The following is a 22,400-nucleotide window of genomic DNA, read 5'->3' on the forward strand; positions in this document are numbered from 1 at the left end:
CTTAGATGTAAGTACAGTGAGAGGATGTACCCGCCCCCTCCCACGCCTGTCATCCTCTGATAGATACTATTCAAAACGGACTCAAACCTGGGAAACTTGCAGAGTAAATCATTTATTTTATATTATTAAGAATTAACAGCAAATGTTCATCAAAAAAACAGCAAGAGAGTTAGATAATGGCTTGAGCCAAAATAAATTTTAAAAAGCTAAATCACAACAACTTGATTAAATATTTTGTATCACAAACAGCATATTTTTTGGTTTGATCACATATATAATTGAGACAACATTCAGCTTCACAGGCTGTTGTAATATTACTGAATTGCCACAGTGGACCACAGGCTGTTGTAATATTACTGAATTGCCACAGTGGACCACAGGCACAAAATAACTCATAAACTTGTTACATTTTCCACCCTGAGCAACAGTCATTTTGATAGATTGAAAAAAAGTTAACAGATGGTAATATCTTTTTTTTTTTTTTTTTTTTTTACACAAGTGGTACATATCAATAAACCTCTGTGTTACCATACCTAACATTGTTAGTAGGCTACGTAGGTCAACAAAGATGTGTCATGGTGAAAAAGGAACACATTTAGAGAACATGTCTGATGTGACGTTTTATTATAAACTAGGTGGTTCGAGCCCTGAATGCTGATTGGCTGACGCCGTGGTATATCAGACCGTATAACACGGGTATTTTTACTGCTCCAATTACGTTGGTAACCAGTTTATAAAAGCAATAAGGCACGTCGGGGGGGTTTGTGATTTATGGCCAATATACCACAGCTAAGGGCTGTATGTAGGCACTCCACGTTGTGTCGTGCGAAAATAACAGCCCTTAGCCGTGGTATATTGGCCATATATCACACCCCCTCGGGCCTTATTGCTTAAATCTACTTGAGATAATGTGAAGTGAACATGGTGGCCAGTAATGTTAGAACTACAGTGTGTTTAGGTGGTGGTTTTTGTTGCAGTGGTGGTGCGATAGTCTTCGTCCTCTTCTGGGTAGTGGGGAACAGACTTCTTGGCCACCACATTGTTCCGCCTCTGACCCATCAGGTAGGGGTTATTGACACTCTGGAATACATTTTTTAAAAATAAGGTAAGATGGGTACTTTCCTGTTTTGAGAGGAAATATTTAGTTGTCATTGTGCTGAAGATAAAGAAACATGTACTTCATCCAGAAATGTAAGTTTAAAGTTGGGTTATCTCCTTCGGGGTAAAACAAATCAATGGTGGTGATGTGGATTCACAGAAAACATTTCTACAAAAGCAAAACATTTTTCTCTGAGGAAAAAAAAAGAGAAGAAACAAACCAATCATAGACCCACCCTTTTTCTTCTTTTGGCTCCTCCCTTCAGTTTCTGGTACAACAGCTCCTTGTTCTGAAAGGAAATATCCAAAAGTGAGTAGGGGCACACATAGGTATATATTTTTGTTTTTACAGAAAAGGCCTTTTTTTCTCAAATCATTGTAAACAAATGGATTAAGCCTTTTCTAAGGGAACAAATATATTTTCTCTGGTTGACTTGTCTGGTGTCCACAGATGGGGTGTAGTGTAAGTTAGTAGAAATCAAAACAATATATTTTTCCTAATAGACTATTCTATTGGACTAGTTCAATAGAATAGAGTCTGATCTAAGGTCAGTTTACTGTATCCACTCCTGAGCCTAGTCGAGTGGGCTGACATTTCCCCTGACTCTGATCTAAGGTCAGTTTACTGTATCCACTCCTGAGCCTAGTGGAGTGGGCTGACATTTCCCATGACTCTGATCTAAGGTCAGTTTACTGTATCCACTCCTGAGCCTAGTGGAGTGGGCCGACATTTCCCCTGACTCTGATCTAAGGTCAGTTTACTGTATCCACTCCTGAGCCTAGTGGAGTGGGCTGACATTTCCCCTGGCTCTGATCTAAGGTCAGTTTTGATTTGGGGATGGTATAGGCAACATCCATAACCAGAGAAACCATTAGCACCCACCCCAGTCACTCACCCACTTAGCCAGAGCAGGGTAGTCATGCTCGGGGTCGAACAGGTGCTGATGGTTCTGGAACTTTCTGCTGAACTCTGCTGTGTCCGGGGCGTTTTCCAGACACCCATCTGCAGCTACAGTACAAAAGAGGGAGCAGAGAACAGAGAGTCAGAGATTGGCCAAATACTATAGGACAGGGTTTCTCAAACCTTTTGGGATACCAAATTCCTCAGGGACCCCCTCATAATCAGTACAGCACACAAGGAGTTTTACTATGACTTTGGCAGTGCATGGCCAGACAAACTAAGTCTCAGGCCCTGGGAAGGAACATTTTTAAGGTTCGCCTCTTGACATCGGAGAGAACATTTTACAATTTTCAAGCTAATTTCCTGCAATTCTACACATTTAGAGATTTTCTGTAGGTGCAGCTTTAACCCATAGCAGTCTAAGCCCTGGCTGGGGGGGGGGGTCCACTAAGCTATATGGAATTGTTTTAAGAAGGTCATACCATGGATTATTTAGCTATTTGATTTAGAATTCCAAGACCTCGTGAAGCATCCCCAAAAAATATAAAAACATTTGATGAAAAATATAATTTGGCCTTAGTGCTATTAGCCTATACAAACTAGAGGCCGACCTCTAATACAAACACATTGAATAACAGCTTCACTACATGGAACAACAGACTGTCCCTCCCCAAAACAACCTAAAGGAAGTTTGTTTTGAAGTGTCTGTCCTATATCTGAGAGATATAAGAAATATCAGGAAACATATACAGTGCCTTCAGAAACTATTCAGACTCCTTGACTTTTTCCACATTTTGTTAGGTTACAGCATTATTTGAAAATGGATTAAATCATGTTTTCCCCTCATCAATCTACACACAATACCCCATAATCAAAAGGCGAAAAACAGCTTTTTAGACATTTTTGCAAATGTATTAAAAATTAAAAACAGAAATAACTTGTTTACATAAGTATTCAGACCCTTTACTATAAGAATCGAAATTGAGCTCAGGTGCATCCTGTTTCAATTGATCATCCTTGAGATGTTTCTACAACTTGATTGGAGTCCACCTATGGTAAATGGACATGATTTGGAAAGGCACACAACTGTCTATATAAGGTCCCACAGTTGACACTGCATGTCAGAGCAAAAACCAAGCCATGAGGTCGAAGGAATTGTCTGTAGAGCTCCGAGACAGGATGGTGTTGAGGCACAGATCTGGGGAAGGGTACCAAAACATTTCTGCAGCATTGAAGGTCCCCAAGAACACAGTGGCCTCCATCGTTCTTAAATTGAAAACGTTTGGAACAACCAACTCTTCCTAGAGCTGGCCGCCCAGCCAAACTGAGCAATCTGGGGAGAAGGGCCTTGGTCAGGGAGGTGACAAAGAACCCGATGGTCACTCTGACAGAGCTCCAGAGTTCCTCTGTGGAGATGGGAGAACCTTCCAGAAATAAAACCAATCCTGCAGCACACCACCAATCAGGTCTTTATGGTAGAGTGGCCAGATGGAAGCCATTCCTCAGTAAAAGGCACATGACAGTCCGCCTGGAGTTTGTCAAAAGGCACCTAAAGGACTCTCAGACCATGAGAAACAAGATTCTCTGTTCTGATGAAACGAAGATTGAACTCTCTTTTGAGATTTGGATGCGGACCCCCTGCAGGACCTCCACGGACCCCCTGCAGGACCTCCCACGGACCTCCACGGACCCCCAGCAGGACCTCCACGGACCTCCACGGACCCCCAGCAGGACCTCCACGGACCTCCACGGACCCCCTGCAGGACCTCCACGGACCCCCAGCAGGACCTCCACGGACCCCCAGCAGGACCTCCACGGACCCCCTGCAGGACCTCCACGGACCCCCTGCAGGACCTCCACGGACCCCCTGCAGGACCTCCACGGACCCCCATACAGGAGAAATAGCCTTGGTAGGTGCAAATCTGTTTCTGCTTTAGCCAACGAGTCGTAGCTGTTTGCAATATCGAATGCAGAAACTCAAGTCTGTCACCCAGGCTACATCGTTGTGTTATACAGTGTGTGTCAGGCTGTCTATTTGTGTAAATTAAGGTATAGTAGTCCTTTATGTACATGTGGAATAAGTACCGTCTACCAGTCTTTCCTATTGGACAGGGGTTAGGAGGGTAACTGTCTACCAGCCTTTCCTATTGGACAGGGGTTAGGAGGGTAACTGTCTACCAGCCTTTCCTATTGGACAGGGGTTAGGAGGGTAACTGTCTACCAGTCTTTCCTATTGGACAGGAGGGTAACTGTCTACCAGTCTTTCCTATTGGACAGGAGGGTAACTGTCTACCAGTCTTTCCTATTGGACAGGAGGGTAACTGTCTACCGGTCTTTCCTATTGGACAGGAGGGTAACTGTCTACCGGTCTTTCCTATTGGACAGGAGGGTAACTGTCTACCAGTCTTTCCTATTGGACAGGAGGGTAAATGTCTACCAGTCTTTCCTATTGGACAGGAGGGTAATTGTCTACCAGTCTTTTCTATTGGACAGGAGGGTAACTGCCTACCAGTCTTTCCTATTGGACAGGAGGGTAACAGTCTACCTGTCTTTCCCACTGGACAGGGGTTAGGAGGGTAACAGTCTACCAGTCTTTCCCACTGGACAGGGGTTAGGAGGGTAACAGTCTACCAGTCTTTCCTATTGGACAGCGGTTAGGAGGGTATCAGTCTACCTGTCTTTCCCACTGGACAGGGGTTAGGAGGGTAACAGTCTACCAGTCTTTCCTATTGGACAGGAGGGTAACATTCTACCTGCCTTTCCTATTGGACAGGAGGGTATCAGTCTACCTGCCTTTCCTATTGGACAGGAGGGTAACTGTCTACCTGTCTTTCCCACTGGACAGGGGTTAGGAGGGTGACAGTCTACCAGGCTTTCCTATTGGACAGGGGTAAGGAGGGTAACAGTCTACCAGGCTTTCCTATTGGACAGGGGTAAGGAGGGTAACAGTCTACCAGGCTTTCCTATTGGACAGGGGTTAGGAGGGTAACAGTCTACCAGGCTTTCCTATTGGACAGGGGTAAGGAGGGTAACAGTCTACCAGGCTTTCCTATTGGACAGGGGTTAGGAGGGTAACAGTCTACCAGTCTTTCCTACTGGACAGGGGTTAGGAGGGTAACAGTCTACCTGCCTTTCCTATTGGACAGGAGGGTAACAGTCTACCAGTCTTTCCTATTGGACAGGAGGGTAACAGTCTACCTGCCTTTCCTATTGGACAGGAGGGTAACAGTCTACCAGTCTTTCCTATTGGACAGGAGGGCAACAGTCTACCAGTCTTTCCTATTGGACAGGAGGGTAAGTCTACCAGTCTTTCCTATTGGACAGGAGGGTACCAGTCTACCAGTCTTTCCCACTGGACAGGGGTTAGGAGGGTAACAGTCTACCAGGCTTTCCTATTGGACAGGGGTAAGGAGGGTAACAGTCTACCAGGCTTTCCTATTGGACAGGGGTTAGGAGGGTAACAGTCTACCAGTCTTTCCTATTGGACAGGGGTTAGGAGGGTAACAGTCTACCAGTCTTTCCTATTGGACAGGGGTTAGGAGGGTATCAGTCTACCAGGCTTTCCTATTGGACAGGGGTAAGGAGGGTAACAGTCTACCAGGCTTTCCTATTGGACAGGGGTTAGGAGGGTAACAGTCTACCAGTCTTTCCTATTGGACAGGGGTTAGGAGGGTAACAGTCTACCAGTCTTTCCTATTGGACAGGAGGGTACCAGTCTACCTGTCTTTCCTATTGGACAGGGGTTAGGAGGGTAACAGTCTACCAGTCTTTCCCACTGGACAGGGGTTAGGAGGGTAACAGTCTACCAGTCTTTCCTATTGGACAGGGGTTAGGAGGGTATCAGTCTACCTGTCTTTCCCACTGGACAGGGGTTAGGAGGGTAACAGTCTACCAGTCTTTCCTATTGGACAGGGGTTAGGAGGGTATCAGTCTACCTGTCTTTCCCACTGGACAGGGGTTAGGAGGGTAACAGTCTACCAGTCTTTCCTATTGGACAGGGGTTAGGAGGGTAACAGTCTACCTTTCTTTCCCACTGGACAGGGGTTAGGAGGGTAACAGTGTGTCTTTCCTACTGGACAGGGGTAAGGAGGGTATCAGTCTACCTGTCTTTCCCACTGGACAGGGGTTAGGAGGGTAACAGTCTACCTGTCTTTCCCACTGGACAGGGGTTAGGAGGGTAACAGTCTACCTGTCTTCCCCACTGGACAGGGGTTAGGAGGGTAACAGTCTGTCTTTCCTACTGGACAGGGGTTAGGAGGGTAACAGTGTGTCTTTCCTACTGGACAGGGGTAAGGAGGGTATCAGTCTACCTGTCTTTCCCACTGGACAGGGGTAAGGAGGGTAACAGTCTACCTTTCTTTCCCACTGGACAGGGGTTAGGAGGGTATCAGTCTACCTTTCTTTCCCACTGGACAGGGGTTAGGAGGGTAACAGTCTACCAGTCTTTCCCACTGGACAGGGGTTAGGAGGGTAACAGTCTACCAGTCTTTCCCACTGGACAGGGGTTAGGAGGGTAACAGTGTGTCTTTCCTACTGGACAGGGGTTAGGAGGGTAACAGTGTGTCTTTCCCACTGGACAGGGGTTAGGAGGGTAACAGTGTGTCTTTCCCACTGGACAGGGGTTAGGAGGGTAACAGTGTGTCTTTCCTACTGGACAGGGGTTAGGAGGGTAACAGTCTGTCTTTCCCACTGGACAGGGGTTAGGAGGGTAACAGTGTGTCTTTCCTACTGGACAGGGGTTAGGAGGGTAACAGTCTACCTGTCTTTCCCACTGGACAGGGGTTAGGAGGGTAACAGTCTACCAGTCTTTCCCACTGGACAGGGGTTAGGAGGGTAACAGTGTGTCTTTCCCACTGGACAGGGGTTAGGAGGGTAACAGTGTGTCTTTCCCACTGGACAGGGGTTAGGAGGGTATCAGTCTACCTGTCTTTCCCACTGGACAGGGGTTAGGAGGGTAACAGTGTGTCTTTCCTACTGGACAGGGGTTAGGAGGGTAACAGTGTGTCTTTCCCACTGGACAGGGGTTAGGAGGGTATCAGTCTACCTGTCTTTCCTACTGGACAGGGGTTAGGAGGGTAACAGTGTGTCTTTCCCACTGGACAGGGGTTAGGAGGGTATCAGTCTACCTGTCTTTCCTACTGGACAGGGGTTAGGAGGGTATCAGTCTACCTGTCTTTCCCACTGGACAGGGGTTAGGAGGGTATCAGTCTACCTGTCTTTCCTACTGGACAGGGGTTAGGAGGGTAACAGTGTGTCTTTCCCACTGGACAGGGGTTAGGAGGGTAACAGTGTGTCTTTCCCACTGGACAGGGGTTAGGAGGGTATCAGTCTACCTGTCTTTCCTACTGGACAGGGGTTAGGAGGGTAACAGTGTGTCTTTCCCACTGGACAGGGGTTAGGAGGGTATCAGTCTACCTGTCTTTCCTACTGGACAGGGGTTAGGAGGGTATCAGTCTACCTGTCTTTCCTACTGGACAGGGGTTAGGAGGGTATCAGTCTACCTGTCTTTCCCACTGGACAGGGGTTAGGAGGGTATCAGTCTACCTGTCTTTCCTACTGGACAGGGGTTAGGAGGGTAACAGTGTGTCTTTCCCACTGGACAGGGGTTAGGAGGGTAACAGTGTGTCTTTCCCACTGGACAGGGGTTAGGAGGGTAACAGTCTACCAGTCTTTCCCACTGGACAGGGGTTAGGAGGGTAACAGTGTGTCTTTCCCACTGGACAGGGGTTAGGAGGGTAACAGTCTACCAATCTTTCCCACTGGACATGGGTTAGGAGGGTAACAGTGTGTCTTTCCCACTGGACAGGGGTTAGGAGGGTATCAGTCTACCTGTCTTTCCCACTGGACAGGGGTTAGGAGGGTCGGGGTATCCATGGTCCTCACTGAAGTCTTTAGGGATGTTGTCCCCTGTCAGCTCAGCTACGATGTTGGGGATGTTTCCATAGGGCCCCAGGTGCTGCAGTCCCTCGTGAGCTCCACCTAATGGAGGAAACATGGCATAACAGGGACACATTATTGTTTATTCATTGACCCGAGACAGAGAGGACATGTTTACTACTGTTTTTACATTTTAAATGTGATTACTGTATTTTGAAAGTAAAATTAATATCATAATAAGAACAAGGAATATCACCTACTCAGCCTAGATATCACCATAGTACAGAAACCCAAGGACAGAAATGTCAACGTAACCTCCATAATGGTACTGGGAGCTATAACCATTGGCTTGGTGAAAAAAATGTTCTCTCTCTCACACAGAATATATCGCCTTAATACTCCTGATTAACATTTGGCAGGATCACATATAAAATATCTTATACATTGAAGTGAACTCCATTATAGCAGTGATTTCTTCCAGGCTTTGAACTGGGCCCATGACTACCTGTGGTGTAAAAACTAGTAGGGAATATATAAATTTTTTTTACGTCCTGCTTTAGAGGGTAGAGTACATTTCTTAATACGTAACCATCGGCCAAAACATGACACATCCCAGATATACACAAACTAGGCTGATGGTTGTACACCATTTCATACTGTCCTAAAATGTTAGGTTTAACATAATAAAGTTGACAACCTATTTTGTTGGTTACAGTCCTGTTGTTACTGTACTTCACTAGCTAAGTTTGTTATTAGTCAGGTATTTAGAAGGATTCCATCCAATTGGTGACAGATTTCCATGCAAATATTCTAACATCTGCATAAAAAACAATATGCTAATTCTCCCACCAGAGTGGTGTTTCCATCTCACTGACTTGTTGCTGTTAAAAGGATGTTTCCATCTCACTGACTTGTTGCTGTTAAAAGGATGTTTCCATCTCACTGACTTGTTAAAAGGATGTTTCCATCTCACTGACTTGTTGCTGTTAAAAGGATGTTTCCATCTCACTGACTTGGATGTTTCCATCTCACTGACTTGTTGCTGTTAAAAGGATGTTTCCATCTCACTGACTTGTTAAAAGGATGTTTCACTGACTTGTCTCACTGACTTGTTAAAAGGATGTTTCCATCTCACTGACTTGTTAAAAGGATGTTTCCATCTCACTGACATGTTAAAAGGATGTTTCCATCTCACTGACTTGTTAAAAGGATGTTTCCATCTCACTGACTTGTTGCTGTTAAAAGGATGTTTCCATCTCACTGACTTGTTAAAAGGATGTTTCCATCTCACTGACTTGTTAAAAGGATGTTTCCATCTCACTGACTTGTTAAAAGGATGTTTCCATCTCACTGACTTGTTAAAAGGATCTTTCCATCTCACTGACTTGTTAAAAGGATCTTTCCATCTCACTGACTTGTTGCTGTTAAAAGGGTGTTTCCATCTCACTGACTTGTTGCTGTTAAAAGGGTGTTTCCATCTCACTGACTTGTTGAAAGGATGTTTCCATCTCACTGACTTGTTGAAAGGATGTTTCCATCTCACTGGCTTGTTGAAAGGATGTTTCCATCTCACTGACTTGTTGCTGTTAAAAGGATGTTTCCATCTCACTGACTTGTTGCTGTTAAAAGGATGTTTCCATCTCACTGACTTGTTAAAAGGATGTTTCCATCTCACTGACTTGTTGAAAGGATGTTTCCATCTCACTGACTTGTTGCTGTTAAAAGGGTGTTTCCATCTCACTGACTTGTTGCTGTTAAAAGGGTGTTTCCATCTCACTGACTTGTTGCTGTTAAAAGGATGTTTCCATCTCACTGACTTGTTGCTGTTGAAAGGATGTTTCCATCTCACTGCCTTGTTGCTGTTAAAAGGATGTTTCCATCTCACTGACTTGTTAAAAGGGTGTTTCCATCTCACTGACTTGTTAAAAGGATGTTTCCATCTCACTGACTTGTTAAAAGGGTGTTTCCATCTCACTGACTTGTTGCTGTTAAAAGGATGTTTCCATCTCACTGACTTGTTAAAAGGGTGTTTCCATCTCATTGACTTGTTAAAAGGATGTTTCCATCTCACTGACTTGTTGAAAGGATGTTTCCATCTCACTGACTTGTTGCTGTTAAAAGGATGTTTCCATCTCACTGACTTGTTAAAAGGGTGTTTCCATCTCACTGACTTGTTAAAAGGATGTTTCCATCTCACTGACTTGTTAAAAGGATGTTTCCATCTCACTGACTTGTTGCTGTTAAAAGGATGTTTCCATCTCACTGACTTGTTGCTGTTAAAAGGATGTTTCCATCTCACTGACTTGTTGAAAGGATGTTTCCATCTCACTGACTTGTTGAAAGGATGTTTCCATCTCACTGACTTGTTGAAAGGATGTTTCCATCTCACTGACTTGTTGAAAGGATGTTTCCATCTCACTGACTTGTTAAAAGGATGTTTCCATCTCACTGACTTGTTGCTGTTAAAAGGGTGTTTCCAAAAGGATGTTTCCATCTCACTGACTTGTTGCTGTTAAAAGGGTGTTTCCATCTCACTGACTTGTTGCTGTTAAAAGGGTGTTTCCATCTCACTGACTTGTTGCTGTTAAAAGGATGTTTCCATCTCACTGACTTGTTGCTGTTAAAAGGATGTTTCCATCTCACTGACTTGTTGCTGTTAAAAGGGTGTTTCCATCTCACTGACTTGTTGCTGTTAAAAGGATGTTTCCATCTCACTGACTTGTTGCTGTTAAAAGGGTGTTTCCATCTCACTGACTTGTTAAAAGGATGTTTCCATCTCACTGACTTGTTAAAAGGATGTTTCCATCTCACTGACTTGTTAAAAGGATGTTTCCATCTCACTGACTTGTTAAAAGGATGTTTCCATCTCACTGACTTGTTAAAAGGATGTTTCCATCTCACTGACTTGTTGCTGTTAAAAGGATGTTTCCATCTCACTGACTTGTTGTTGTTAAAAGGGTGTTTCCATCTCACTGACTTGTTGCTGTTAAAAGGGTGTTTCCATCTCACTGACTTGTTAAAAGGATGTTTCCATCTCACTGACTTGTTGCTGTTAAAAGGATGTTTCCATCTCACTGACTTGTTGCTGTTAAAAGGGTGTTTCCATCTCACTGACTTGTTGCTGTTAAAAGGGTGTTTCCATCTCACTGACTTGTTAAAAGGATGTTTCCATCTCACTGACTTGTTGCTGTTAAAAGGATGTTTCCATCTCACTGACTTGTTGCTGTTAAAAGGGTGTTTCCATCTCACTGACTTGTTAAAAGAATGTTTCCATCTCACTGACTTGTTGCTGTTAAAAGGGTGTTTCCATCTCACTGACTTGTTGCTGTTAAACTGACTTGTTAAAAGGATGTTTCCATCTCACTGACTTGTTGCTGTTAAAAGGGTGTTTCCATCTCACTGACTTGTTGCTGTTAAAAGGGTGTTTCCATCTCACTGACTTGTTGCTGTTAAAAGGGTGTTTCCATCTCACTGACTTGTTGCTGTTAAAAGGGTGTTTCCATCTCACTGACTTGTTGCTGTTAAAAGGGTGTTTCCATCTCACTGACTTGTTGCTGTTAAAAGGGTGTTTCCATCTCACTGACTTGTTGCTGTTAAAAGGGTGTTTCCATCTCACTGACTTGTTGCTGTTAAAAGGGTGTGCGTAATGACGTAGTGAACATTTAAAAAACCCTTTTGCCGGTAAGTTCTCAGGTTTCCATCGCATTTTCAACTTTACTGATGGTTTTGTCACAAAACAAAACTTTCCCAGGCTGGTGTTGGTGGATACTCTATAGACGGTTCGCTGATACAACGGACAGGTACGATATGATGAGATATTATGATTTTTTTAAACCAGATCATTTGTATTTGACAATTTGCAGCCAAGCACCGATCAATATGTCACCAGCGCCATTCAAATGATAACCTATCCTATATTTCGTGGACATTTGCATTAAGCTCATCACTGTGGACTTAACCACCATATGTTATGAAGTTAAGGAATAAGTTGTAAAGTTTATCATCATTTATTCCATCTACCTATAGACTTCCATGTGGTGTGGTGGTACCAGAGAGGAAGAGGCAAAGGGAAAGAATTTACTCCACCCAAAATCTGTCCATGCAAGATAAGCAGACCAAGTGGGGAGGTCTACAGAAGTGGACTGGCCATCTGGCTTTTCGGGCAAATGCCAGATGGGCTGGTCCATATTTAGCCCAGTAGGCCTGTCTAACTTGGGTTTGTTGCACAAAATTATCATTATCTCACTAATAATGGGGGCATTGAGAAAACAAAATGGGCCGGTGTGGGGGCCTCAAGGAAAAGAATGGGCCGTTGTGTTAGAAATGCCAGTTCCGTTTTTTGGTCCTAGTCCACCCCTGGATGTCTATGAGAGTGTCGAATTATGTGAGGCTTATTTGATCAAATATATGTTTTTTTATTTATTATTATTGTTTAGTTTGTTCCAAATGTACTGATGTAAGCACATGGCATTCCAGAACCTTTGAGAAAAACAACTGAGCTGAGCCTGGCGTATCTGCCCTCTCATTGGATAGAATGGTCCCACCTGATCTCCCCTCTTCCCACATGCCTTACATCTTTGAGGACATGTACTATATTTCCATTGTTAGAGCAGTCACTGGACCATCTTGTCAATATAATAGATCATCTTCGGTAGTACATCGAAACATGTCATTGCGTGACTCCAAGTTTACTACGATATGATTGTTTTTATATCAATATTTGCACATAAAAGCATTTCCACCGCAATTGTCGCATAATCAATTTCCCTGAGAAAAAAAGATCCCACCTTGTCTTGAGTATTTTGTTTAGTCTACATTTTACAGACAAATTTGCTGTTTTACATAAGTCCTGAAGTTAGTTTTTTTTTCTTATGAGTCGGGTAATTAATCCACAATAAGTGGTTGGATGAACGTGGTTATTGACCAAAAACAAATGGATACAGAATAAGCACAAACTAGAGAACACTGGAAACTACTATCCATGACTATAACGGACCTTTAACCCATACATTATTATTAGAAATCATGGACCATAATCACCTACCTTGGATGCTCTGTGGCCCCACGATGTTGGTGGCCTGGTGAGCAGGGTACTCCACCCTGGGCCGAGCGATGCCCAGCTGCTCCATGACTCCGTGTAGGAGACGCTGAATGTCGGCCTCAGATACCTGGTCCGCCGTGCGGGGGCTCCGGGCCGATGCCAGACCCGCTATACACACCAGAACAATCAGCAGCACTGATCTACTCAACCTGACTGCCGAAGCCATCTCTGGTGTCGGCTATAAGGAGATAAAAACAATGTTACTTATAATGTCTAACAGGCCTATATGTTGTGTCTAATGTAGTTAGGAGAAAATGCAACTGAAAAACGTGTTATTCTAATTATATTCTTTCATCAGAAGAAAGTCCATCTGACAGGAACCATCATTAGAAAACTGTATGGAGTTAGAATAGTTATTTTTATACCACATTGTGGAACAAAGTCAAAGTCAAACATGGTACAGATCATGATTAATAATGCATTACATCATCTATAAACGTGTATGCATAAACAAACAACGTAAAGTGGATACAGGGACATTTAGGCACTTATAAAAGGTCTCCGTTGAAGGATAAGGTGGCAGGCTTTAACGCAGGCACTGGCATAGAACACAAGCTTACCAGATGGCATACTGTATAAACATGTCAGGAAATTAGAAAAAACTGCAACATGTCTCTCTCAGCTTCATGGCAAACTGTGTAGAATAGCAGGAAATTTACTCAAGAATTACTGGTAGTCAGGACAATCCTTGTCTGGCAGGTAAACTTTATTTTTATAGTGAAAAAAAATGTTGTTCCATTATTGGTTCTTAAAAATGTTCATTTAGGATCATTTTAATGGAAAATATTTGTTTTGGTAATTATTAATTAATTTCCATGTCGACTCTATGCCTTGACATGCCTATTTTGTTGTATTACAGCCTGATTTTATTATTTATAAAATGTAGATTTTTTTTGTTGCTGGTCTACACAATACCTTATGTCAAATTGGAATTCTCTTTTTGAAATTTGTACAAATGAATTAAAAATTAAAAGCCGAAATGTCTTGAGTCCATAAGCATTCAACCCCTTTGTTATGGCAACCCTAAATAAATTCAGAGGTTTAAAAAAGTTGCATGGACTTACTCTGTGCTCAATAATAGTGGAACATGCATTTTGAATGACTACCTCATCTCTGTATTCCACACATATGATTATCTGTAAGGTCCCTCAGTTGAGCAGTGAATGTCAAACACAGATTCAACCACAAAGACCAGTAATGGTCTGGAAAGTTCTCTAACAAACAATACTGGAATCACCATGATCACAACCATAAACTGTCAACTCAATCTGCCTGACCGATACAAACACGTTACATTGAAACAGTTTGAGTAATAAAGCTACTGTCCAATGCCTTTCAAAGAAGGACACCTATTGGTAGACTGGTAAATAAGAAACAGTAGACATTGAATATCCCTTTGAGCATGGTGAAGCTATGCATTGCACTTTGGATGATGTATCAATACCCCCAGTCACTACAACGATTCAGGCGTCCTTCCTAACTCTGTTGCCGGAGAGGAAGGAAACCTCTAAGGGATTTCACCATGAAGCCAATGGTGACTAAAAAAAGTTGTAGTTTAATGGCTGTGATAGTTTTCACCGGAGGTTGGATCAACAACATCGTAGTTACTCCACAATACTAACCTAATTGACAGTGAAAAGTATAGAAAATAAATATTCCAAAACCTGCATCTTGTTTGCCACAAAGCACTAAAGTACCACTGAAAAATGTGGCAAAGCAATTAACTTTTTGTCCTGAACACAAAATGTTAGGTTTGCGGCAAATCTAATACATCATTAGTGAGTACTACTCTTCATATTTCAAGCATAGTAGTGGCTGCATCATGTTATGGGCATGCTTGTAATCGTTAAGGACTGAGTAGTTTTTCGGGATAAAAAAACAATGCCGCTAAGCAGACAAAATCCTAGAAGAAAACCTGGTTCAGTCTTTCCACCAGACACTGGGAGATGAATTCACATTTCAGCAGAACAATAACTTAAAACACAACCCAACAGGCCAAATCTTGGTGAGCAATTCCAGTGTAGAAGACAGTGAATATTCCTGAGTGGCTGAGATAGATTTAAGGAGATTTAAGTAGATTTAAGTCTGTCAAGACCTGAAAATGGTTGTCTAGCAATGATCCCTCTTTGAGAGAGCTTGAAGAATTTTGAAAACTATTATGGGAAAATATTCTACAATCGAGGTGTGGAAAGCTCTTTTCCAGAAAGACTCACAGCTGTAATCGCTGCCAAAGGTGCTTCTACAAAGTATTGACTCAGGGGTATGAATACTTATGTAAATGAGATATTTGCTAACATTTCTAAAAATATATGGTTTTCACTTTGACATTATGGGATAGTGTGTAGATGGGGAGATGTTTTTTAATACGTCAGCCATTTTGAATACAGGCTGTAACACAAAATGTGGAATATGTCAAAGGGTATGAGTGACTTTCTGAAGGTACTGTATATTAATCAGAAATGACAAGGGTTCAGCTATACCATAAAGACCCCTTATGTCCTCATTACATGTAGTGAAACAAGACCACTAATGGTCTGGAAAGTTCTCTACTTCTGATTTAAAAACCAAATACTGGAATCACCATGATCACAACCATAAACTGTCAACTCAATCTGCCTGATGAATTCAATATAACACAGTATCTGTTTTCAGAGAAGTAAAGCTACATTGAAACAGCTAAATTGTTACGGTATATACACCACTTGAATGAAAAATCGGATTTTTTCAATTCCGTAAAAAGATGAACAGTTATTGGAGATTTTCAAATTAATTATTTTCATATTTTACAAACGTTTGTATGTTTTGAGTATCTGTTGTCAACTCCGTCATTGATGGCTAATCCCCTTAAGATATATATTTTGTCAATATTGAGAAATAAAGTATTGTAATCACTGTTCAGCAACATATGCTTAAACAATGAAAGTATTTTCTGTGCTAGACCCAAAGGATGCTTTCTTTACAAAACGTTTTAAATCTGGGACACACATACCATTAGCCCGGGAGCGTTTCACAATGCTACAAAAATAAGATTTATCACACATTTGAATACTCTCAAAATGTTAGAATTAAAACAATCAATGCCTTTAATTACTTGGACATTGAAAATAAAAATACAAACAAAGCCTTTTATGGTGTCCGACACCAGTTGTATGGTTGTTCCTTTACATGGTGTGACAGCTGATACGTTGGTCTAACATTAGGACAAATATTTGAGATTGAGAATCTCTGAGCTCTAAAACAGCAACAAAAAAATCTCAGCCCAATAGCAAAATAGCACGAGAAACTACACATTTCTCTGCACAAACATTTATAAAGACCTTGCGCCCTGTGAAACTGCGTTACGCCACTGGAAACAAGTATAGACATTGTTACCTCATTTTACAATTACCATTTAAAAATATTTTAACGTTTTGTATGGACAACCTTATGTGACCGCTGGTTTACAGGAGGCAGGTACAAATAAACCAAATATTCCCCTATAGGCAAATATCACACAAAACGTGGTCCCAAATATCGCTGTTGATGCCTAAATAATGTTGACGTGGGAATAACCTATACAAACCATAATAAATCCAAAATTACGCACATAAAAAAGGTGTTGTCTATCTGTAAATATTGCCAGAATGGAAATATATACAAATGTATATAGCATGCATCAGGCTAATTAGCCATATAATCAAATCAACTATTGACCTACAGTATGTGGAATTAAGGCATATGTGCGTTTGCCTCTTTTCTGTGAAAACAAAATGTAGGTTGTAGGTCCGCCATCAAACGTTTAGGCCGACGTCAGAGGGAAAATTGCTACAGAGTCCGCTACAGTCATCCCAAGATTTAGATACACCAATAAACGATATTAATTCAACAGATGCAATGTTTTCAATATTATTAAGCTACGGTTAGACATTTCGAAAAGGCCTATACGATATTTATCTGAACCTTACAATATAGCGTTTCCCTTACCGTGTGTCCTGGATGCGAGGAGCAGGAGCCTGTAATGCTGAACGAGGATGCAGTCGGTCCTTGCTCCAGTTTATTAGCCTACCACTGTTGCCAGGCTCCCGAAAGTAACTGGCATCTCCGTGAATGTCATTGGTCGGCGGACAACGTTAATAATTAAGCGAATCAGTGTGCCATATTCGTTTTCTTGTGTGCTTTACAAATTAGCAGACAGACATGCAATAGCCTAAGATGTGGCTAAAATTGTATTTTCATACCTTTGACTCCAAAGTAAAATTAAAAATAAACCTATTTATTAAAACAAATGTTAGTTTTACAGACATGTTGGACAGGTGGACTACAGGAAATATGTACAGGGAAAATAAATTAAATATATAGTCCAAAAGACAAATAAAATGTCTTTACAATAAAATGTGACATTCATAGGGTTTCATTCTCATCTTCAATGCAAAACAATAACTGACATATGGGCCTTGATGTCTGATGAATGGAGATCTCTCTATTTGACATGAGACTACAGAGTGGTGCGTCTCCTGCTTTTCCAGGGGCTTAGGTTCAGCTTTCCCAGACCAGACCGACCAGGATCCCTGCGGATACCGTCACCTCCCTTCAGCCTTTTGGCTGAAAAACACCCAACGTTTCCCGAATCTATTCTGAGGAGGGGTGGACAGGGAATGAAAACTGTTAGTTGTTCCACCTACGTGGGGCAGGACCCTACCTTGATCGGTTTCTCTGAGCTTTGTTAAAAAGGTATATCACACGAAACTAAATTTTACCTTTTGAGTGTTTTGCTCTGTACTCTACAGCTCTCTGTCCTCACTGGGGTGGAGGGAGATCTAGCCAACCGAGCTGAAGGACTTGAGCCTGGTTTCTCTGGGTAACGGAAGTTAAATTCATCATGAAATTATCACAAGCTCAAATGAAAAGTCTCTGAAACAGTGTCATTATACTGCACACACAATCTGACAGCCCAAATTCATGTGGAAAAATAGATTGTAAACATGTACCTGAGCAAAATGTTTTGCTCCTGAAAAGCTGAATGTCTGGGAAGGCCTCCATACCCAGGCTCTTTCTGAGTGGCCGTCTCTTCCTGCAGGGAGACATCTCAGCATGACCTGGGATGCCCTCCATGATCACCTGAGGAACCACACCTAATAGACAGACATTTGCAGTGCCTTAGAACACGTCGCCAATTGGGAGCCCCCCTACATGACATCATCATACGAGTCCCGTCCTACATCTGATGGGCTACCCGGGGCGGCAGGGTAGCCTAGTGGTTAGAGCGCTGGACTAGTAACCGGAAGGTTGCAAGTTCAAACCCCCGAGCTGACAAGGTACAAATCTGTCGTTCTGCCCCTGAACAGGCAGTTAACCCACTGTTCCTAGGCAGTCATTGAAAATAAGAATTCGTTCTTAACTGACTTGCCTAGTTAAATAAAAGGTAAAATAAAAAAGCAATCGAGGTGGAGAATGAGGGGTGTGAGAGTCATACCAAATGAATGGACATTCTCTATGAAGGTATAGACCACAGCCTTGAGTTTCATATGTGTGTCCATCCCCTCTGTTCCGTGGCTGGGGGGAAGCAGGCTCGGGGCAAAGATCACAGCCAGGTTACTATTGGTCATCCGGTTCTCTGCACACCTTAGAAAAATGATAGAAAAACAGAGAGAAGACAATTGATGATCTCAATAAGAACCGGAACTACCAGGCACTTTGGATCAAAAGCTGCCGTCTCAGACGGAGTTCCGAAAAAGAATGGTCTTGACCTTTACAGCACTAGATACAAATGTATTCAGAGAAAGCGACAAATAACAACAGGTGTAGACTTCACTGTGAAATGCTTGGTTTCAAGCCCTTCCCAACGATGGAGTTAAAATAAAAACTCAAGATGAATAAAATTCAGAAGAACAGAGCTATATACAGAGAGTTCCAGATCAACGTGCAGGGGTAATAGCTACAGTTGAAGTCGGAAGTTTACATACACTTAGGTTGGAGTCATTAAAACTCGTTTTTCAACCACGCCACAAATTTCTTGTTAAACTATAGTTTTGGCAAGTCTTGTTAGGAGACCTACTTTGTGCATGACAAGTCATTTTTCCAACAATTGTTTACAGACATATTATTTCACTGTATCACAATTGCAGTCGGTCAGAAGTTTTCATACACTAAGTTGACTGCCTTTAAACAGCTCGGAAAATTCCAGAAAATTATGTCATGGCTTTAGAAGCTTCTTTTTGGCTAATTGACATCATTTGAGTTAATTGGAGGTGTACCTGAGGATGTATTTCAAGCCCTACCTTCAAACTCAGTGCCTCTTTGCTTGACATCATGGGAAAAATCAAAAAGAAATCAAACAAGACCTCAGAAACAAAAACAAGTCTGGTTCATCCTTGGGAGCCATTTCCAAATGTCTGAAGGTACCATGTTCATCTGTACAAACAATAGCACGCAACTATAAACACAATGAGACCATACAGCCGTCATACCACTCAGGAAGGAGAAGCGTTCAGTCTCCTAGAGATGAATGTACTTTGGTGCGAAAAGTGCAAATCAATCCCAGAACAGCAAAGGACATTGTGAAGATGCTGGAGGAAACTGGTCCAAAAGTACCTATATCCACAGTAAAAATGTGTCCTATATTGAATTAACCTGAAAGGCCGCTCAGCAAGGAAGAAGCCACTACTCTAAAACTGACATAAAAATGCCAGACTACGGTTTGCAACTGCACATAGGGACAAAGATTGTACTTTTTGGAGAAATGTCCTCTGGTCTGATGAAACAAAAATAAAACTGTTTAGCCATAATGACCATTGTTATGTTTGGAGGAAAAAGGGGGAGGCTTGCATGCCGAAGAACACCATCCCAACCATGAAGCACAGGGGTGGCAGCGTCATGTTGTGGGGGTGCATTGCTGCAGGAGGGACTGGTGCACTTCACAAAATAGATGGCATCGTGAGAAAGGAAAATTTAGTGGATATATTGAAGCAACAGCTCAAGACATCAGTCAGGAAGTTAAAGCTTGGTTGCAAATGGGTCTTCCAAATGGACAATGCCCCAAGCATACTTCCAAAGTTATGGAAAAATGGCTTAAGGACAACAAAGTCAATGTATTGGAGTGGCCATCACAAAGCAACGGTAGCAGAGTGAACAGTCTAGTACACTTTCCCTGTTGCCTGCTATTCCCCCACAATAGCAATGCTACCGCCAAACATATTACCTGTGGGAGACCTTTGAGAGGAAGTGGAAGAAGTAACTGAGGAAGGCAAAGTTCCTGTCAGGCAGTAGGCAGGACAGCAGCTGGGTGGCCAAGGCCCTCTCCTCCGAAGTGGGTAATAGCTGGGCCTTCAGCAGGGCTGGAGAAAGAAAATGTGTTGCCGTCTATTATTGTCACAGACTCAATTCACACAGGACCTGTATTCAGTGGATCTGAGCCTAAATCAGCAATTCTATTCTGAGACACTGAGTATGGGCCCATAATTTCCCCCATTAAAGCCGGGATTTAAACCAGCGACCTTCAACCTCTAGGCTGCCTACCTGAGTGGAGGTCTGAGGGGAACAGGGGGTCTGGAAGCTCACGACAGAACAGCTTCAAAAGGCTGGCCACGTCACAGGGGAGGGCTGTGGATAGACAGGCCTCCCCGTGGTCTAGTTTGGCCTGTGTTATTGTTGGAGGTGTGGGGGTTTGGTGAGGAAAGAGGGGGAGGGTTTGGTGAGGAACGAGGAGGGGGGGGGGGGGGAGTTCAAAGTCCATCAAATAACAAAACAAGTCTTAAATTGACATCCTTTAATCAACAATCCGTGCATGTTGAAGTCACACTTACCCTAAGGGTCCTCAGACGAACAACAGAGCCGGATTTTCTGAAAAGGCCATCAGTCCCAGCATGTTCCAGTAGATGCTCACAGGCATCCACTAGGAAGCTACATTGAAGTTGTAAGATTAATAGGAATTATTATTTCTCACTTCAGTTGTACATTGTTAGAATAGAGCCTGTGTGTTCTTACTAGGGTTTTGTTCTTACTACACTTTGTTCTTACTAGGGTAGCAAAATAGTTTATTTTACAGGAAACTCCGTTAACTACCAGAATTTTGGTATCTTTCAAGGATATTATGTAATCCATCAAAAGACATCTGGCTCTTTTGGGTACTTCAAATTATAACAGGTGTCTGTAATCATCTCCGTCTCCTTCTCTGGCCTTATTACATGTAAAATATATTAAATTATATGATTTTAAAATGAAATTGAAGTTGTAAATCATTATCTTAAATATAAAACATGATCCTAAATGTATAGTGAATATCATTGGTGTTTAATGAGGGTTTCAGCATTTAACATTCTTATACAGTTAAATATTTTACTATGTCTATATGGATTCGTTGCCAATGTTTTTACGTCAAACTGGTGGCAGTTGTGAAACAAGTAAATAGTTGTAGAGTTAATTTAATATAATTTCATTGTTGATTAGATGCCTTTTTCATGAATTAGGCAATTCTCTCTTGAACATTATACATCTACTAGAAACTCATGGACACAGCTATACATTTTTTTTAAAGGGGAATATATATCTATAAAATAATATTTTCTATCAAGTTAAAGCATAACATTTCCAAAACTTACGATATATATTGCCGTAGCTTGTTAATGATCAAAATGACAGAAAATCCGGGTAAATTTGGTAAATTAGCGGTACCTTCGTAACCCTAGTTCTTACCAGGGTAACAGCCCACATGGAGGAATGTAACACAACGGCAAACTCTCCAGTGGAACGCCGAACACTTTGGTACCACCTGTAAACCTTCTCTCTTTCTTCCTTCCACAGCTCTTCAGCTTTATCCCGTGAACCACACGGAGATGTTCCAATACAGAGAGACGGACCGTGTCACTAGGCCTTTCTGAAATCTTCATCTTTCCGTCACTGTTTTTGCAGGTGAAAAATAAACCGTAGAAGCAGAGTAGTCCTAAATGTTATTTAGTAGTTTCTTCCAGGTAAACTATTTTAAGAGTACAATTGCTGATGACTCTGAAAAGTCACTTGTTGTTCCTAGTGTGCAATTATTGGCATCATTATCACCTGTGGCACTGTGAGGACACACCCTTCAATGAAGAGCCTCTGCCTGGAGGATGCAATACATTAATCAGACAGCAGGTGGCGCTATATCATCACCTTAGCGCTTAGTAGGCTTACAGGCGAACCTGCCTAGCCCTGGCCTAGTCAATGGCTGTGTTCGAGAGCATCAAAACCGTAATGTATCATGGGTAAATTGTGACTGACTGATCTACAAATCATATGGAGTAGTTTTTTATGACGCAAGGGAGATCAGTCATTCTTGACTCGCCTTTCAAGAAGGCTGCAATGTCAGATACAGAAATGACTTCAATTAAGGTTAACCGTCTAAGACATTACTTCAGATAAGGTCAACTGGCTAAGACGTTACTTCAGATAAGGTCAACTGGCTAAGACGTT

At 42.2% G+C, this 22,400-nt stretch overlaps 1 protein-coding gene across 1 annotated transcript; it reads right to left on the minus strand.

The window, feature by feature from the left end:
• Nucleotides 1-96: 96 nt before the first annotated feature.
• Nucleotides 97-22,008, minus strand: LOC115140372 (uncharacterized). Its single transcript, XM_029678719.2, has 14 exons — nucleotides 21,648-22,008; nucleotides 20,759-20,855; nucleotides 20,472-20,592; nucleotides 20,155-20,290; nucleotides 18,430-18,578; nucleotides 17,945-18,088; nucleotides 17,714-17,810; nucleotides 17,456-17,590; nucleotides 16,320-16,323; nucleotides 12,921-13,155; nucleotides 7,829-7,978; nucleotides 1,995-2,107; nucleotides 1,335-1,388; nucleotides 97-1,080 (listed from the first exon to the last, which is right to left on the minus strand). The coding sequence occupies exons 1-14, from the start codon at nucleotides 21,839-21,841 to the stop codon at nucleotides 955-957; spliced, it is 1,755 nt and encodes a 584-aa protein (XP_029534579.2). The 5' UTR covers nucleotides 21,842-22,008; the 3' UTR covers nucleotides 97-954.
• Nucleotides 22,009-22,400: the final 392 nt, after the last annotated feature.

The sequence above is a fragment of the Oncorhynchus nerka genome, linkage group LG13, assembly GCF_034236695.1.
Source record: "Oncorhynchus nerka isolate Pitt River linkage group LG13, Oner_Uvic_2.0, whole genome shotgun sequence".
NCBI classification, from domain to species: Eukaryota; Metazoa; Chordata; class Actinopteri; order Salmoniformes; family Salmonidae; genus Oncorhynchus; species Oncorhynchus nerka.

Excerpts from the sequence above, each read along its gene's own strand:
- LOC115140372 (XM_029678719.2), bottom strand. The coding sequence starts at position 21,841 with ATGAAGATTTCAGAAAGGCCTAGTGACACGGTCCGTCTCTCTGTATTG. Across the intron at positions 20,593-20,758 it reads TTCGTCTGAGGACCCTTAGG|GCCAAACTAGACCACGGGGA; the intron begins GTAAGTGTGACT and ends ACAATAACACAG. Across the intron at positions 20,291-20,471 it reads CCCCTCAGACCTCCACTCAG|CCCTGCTGAAGGCCCAGCTA; the intron begins GTAGGCAGCCTA and ends TTCTTTCTCCAG.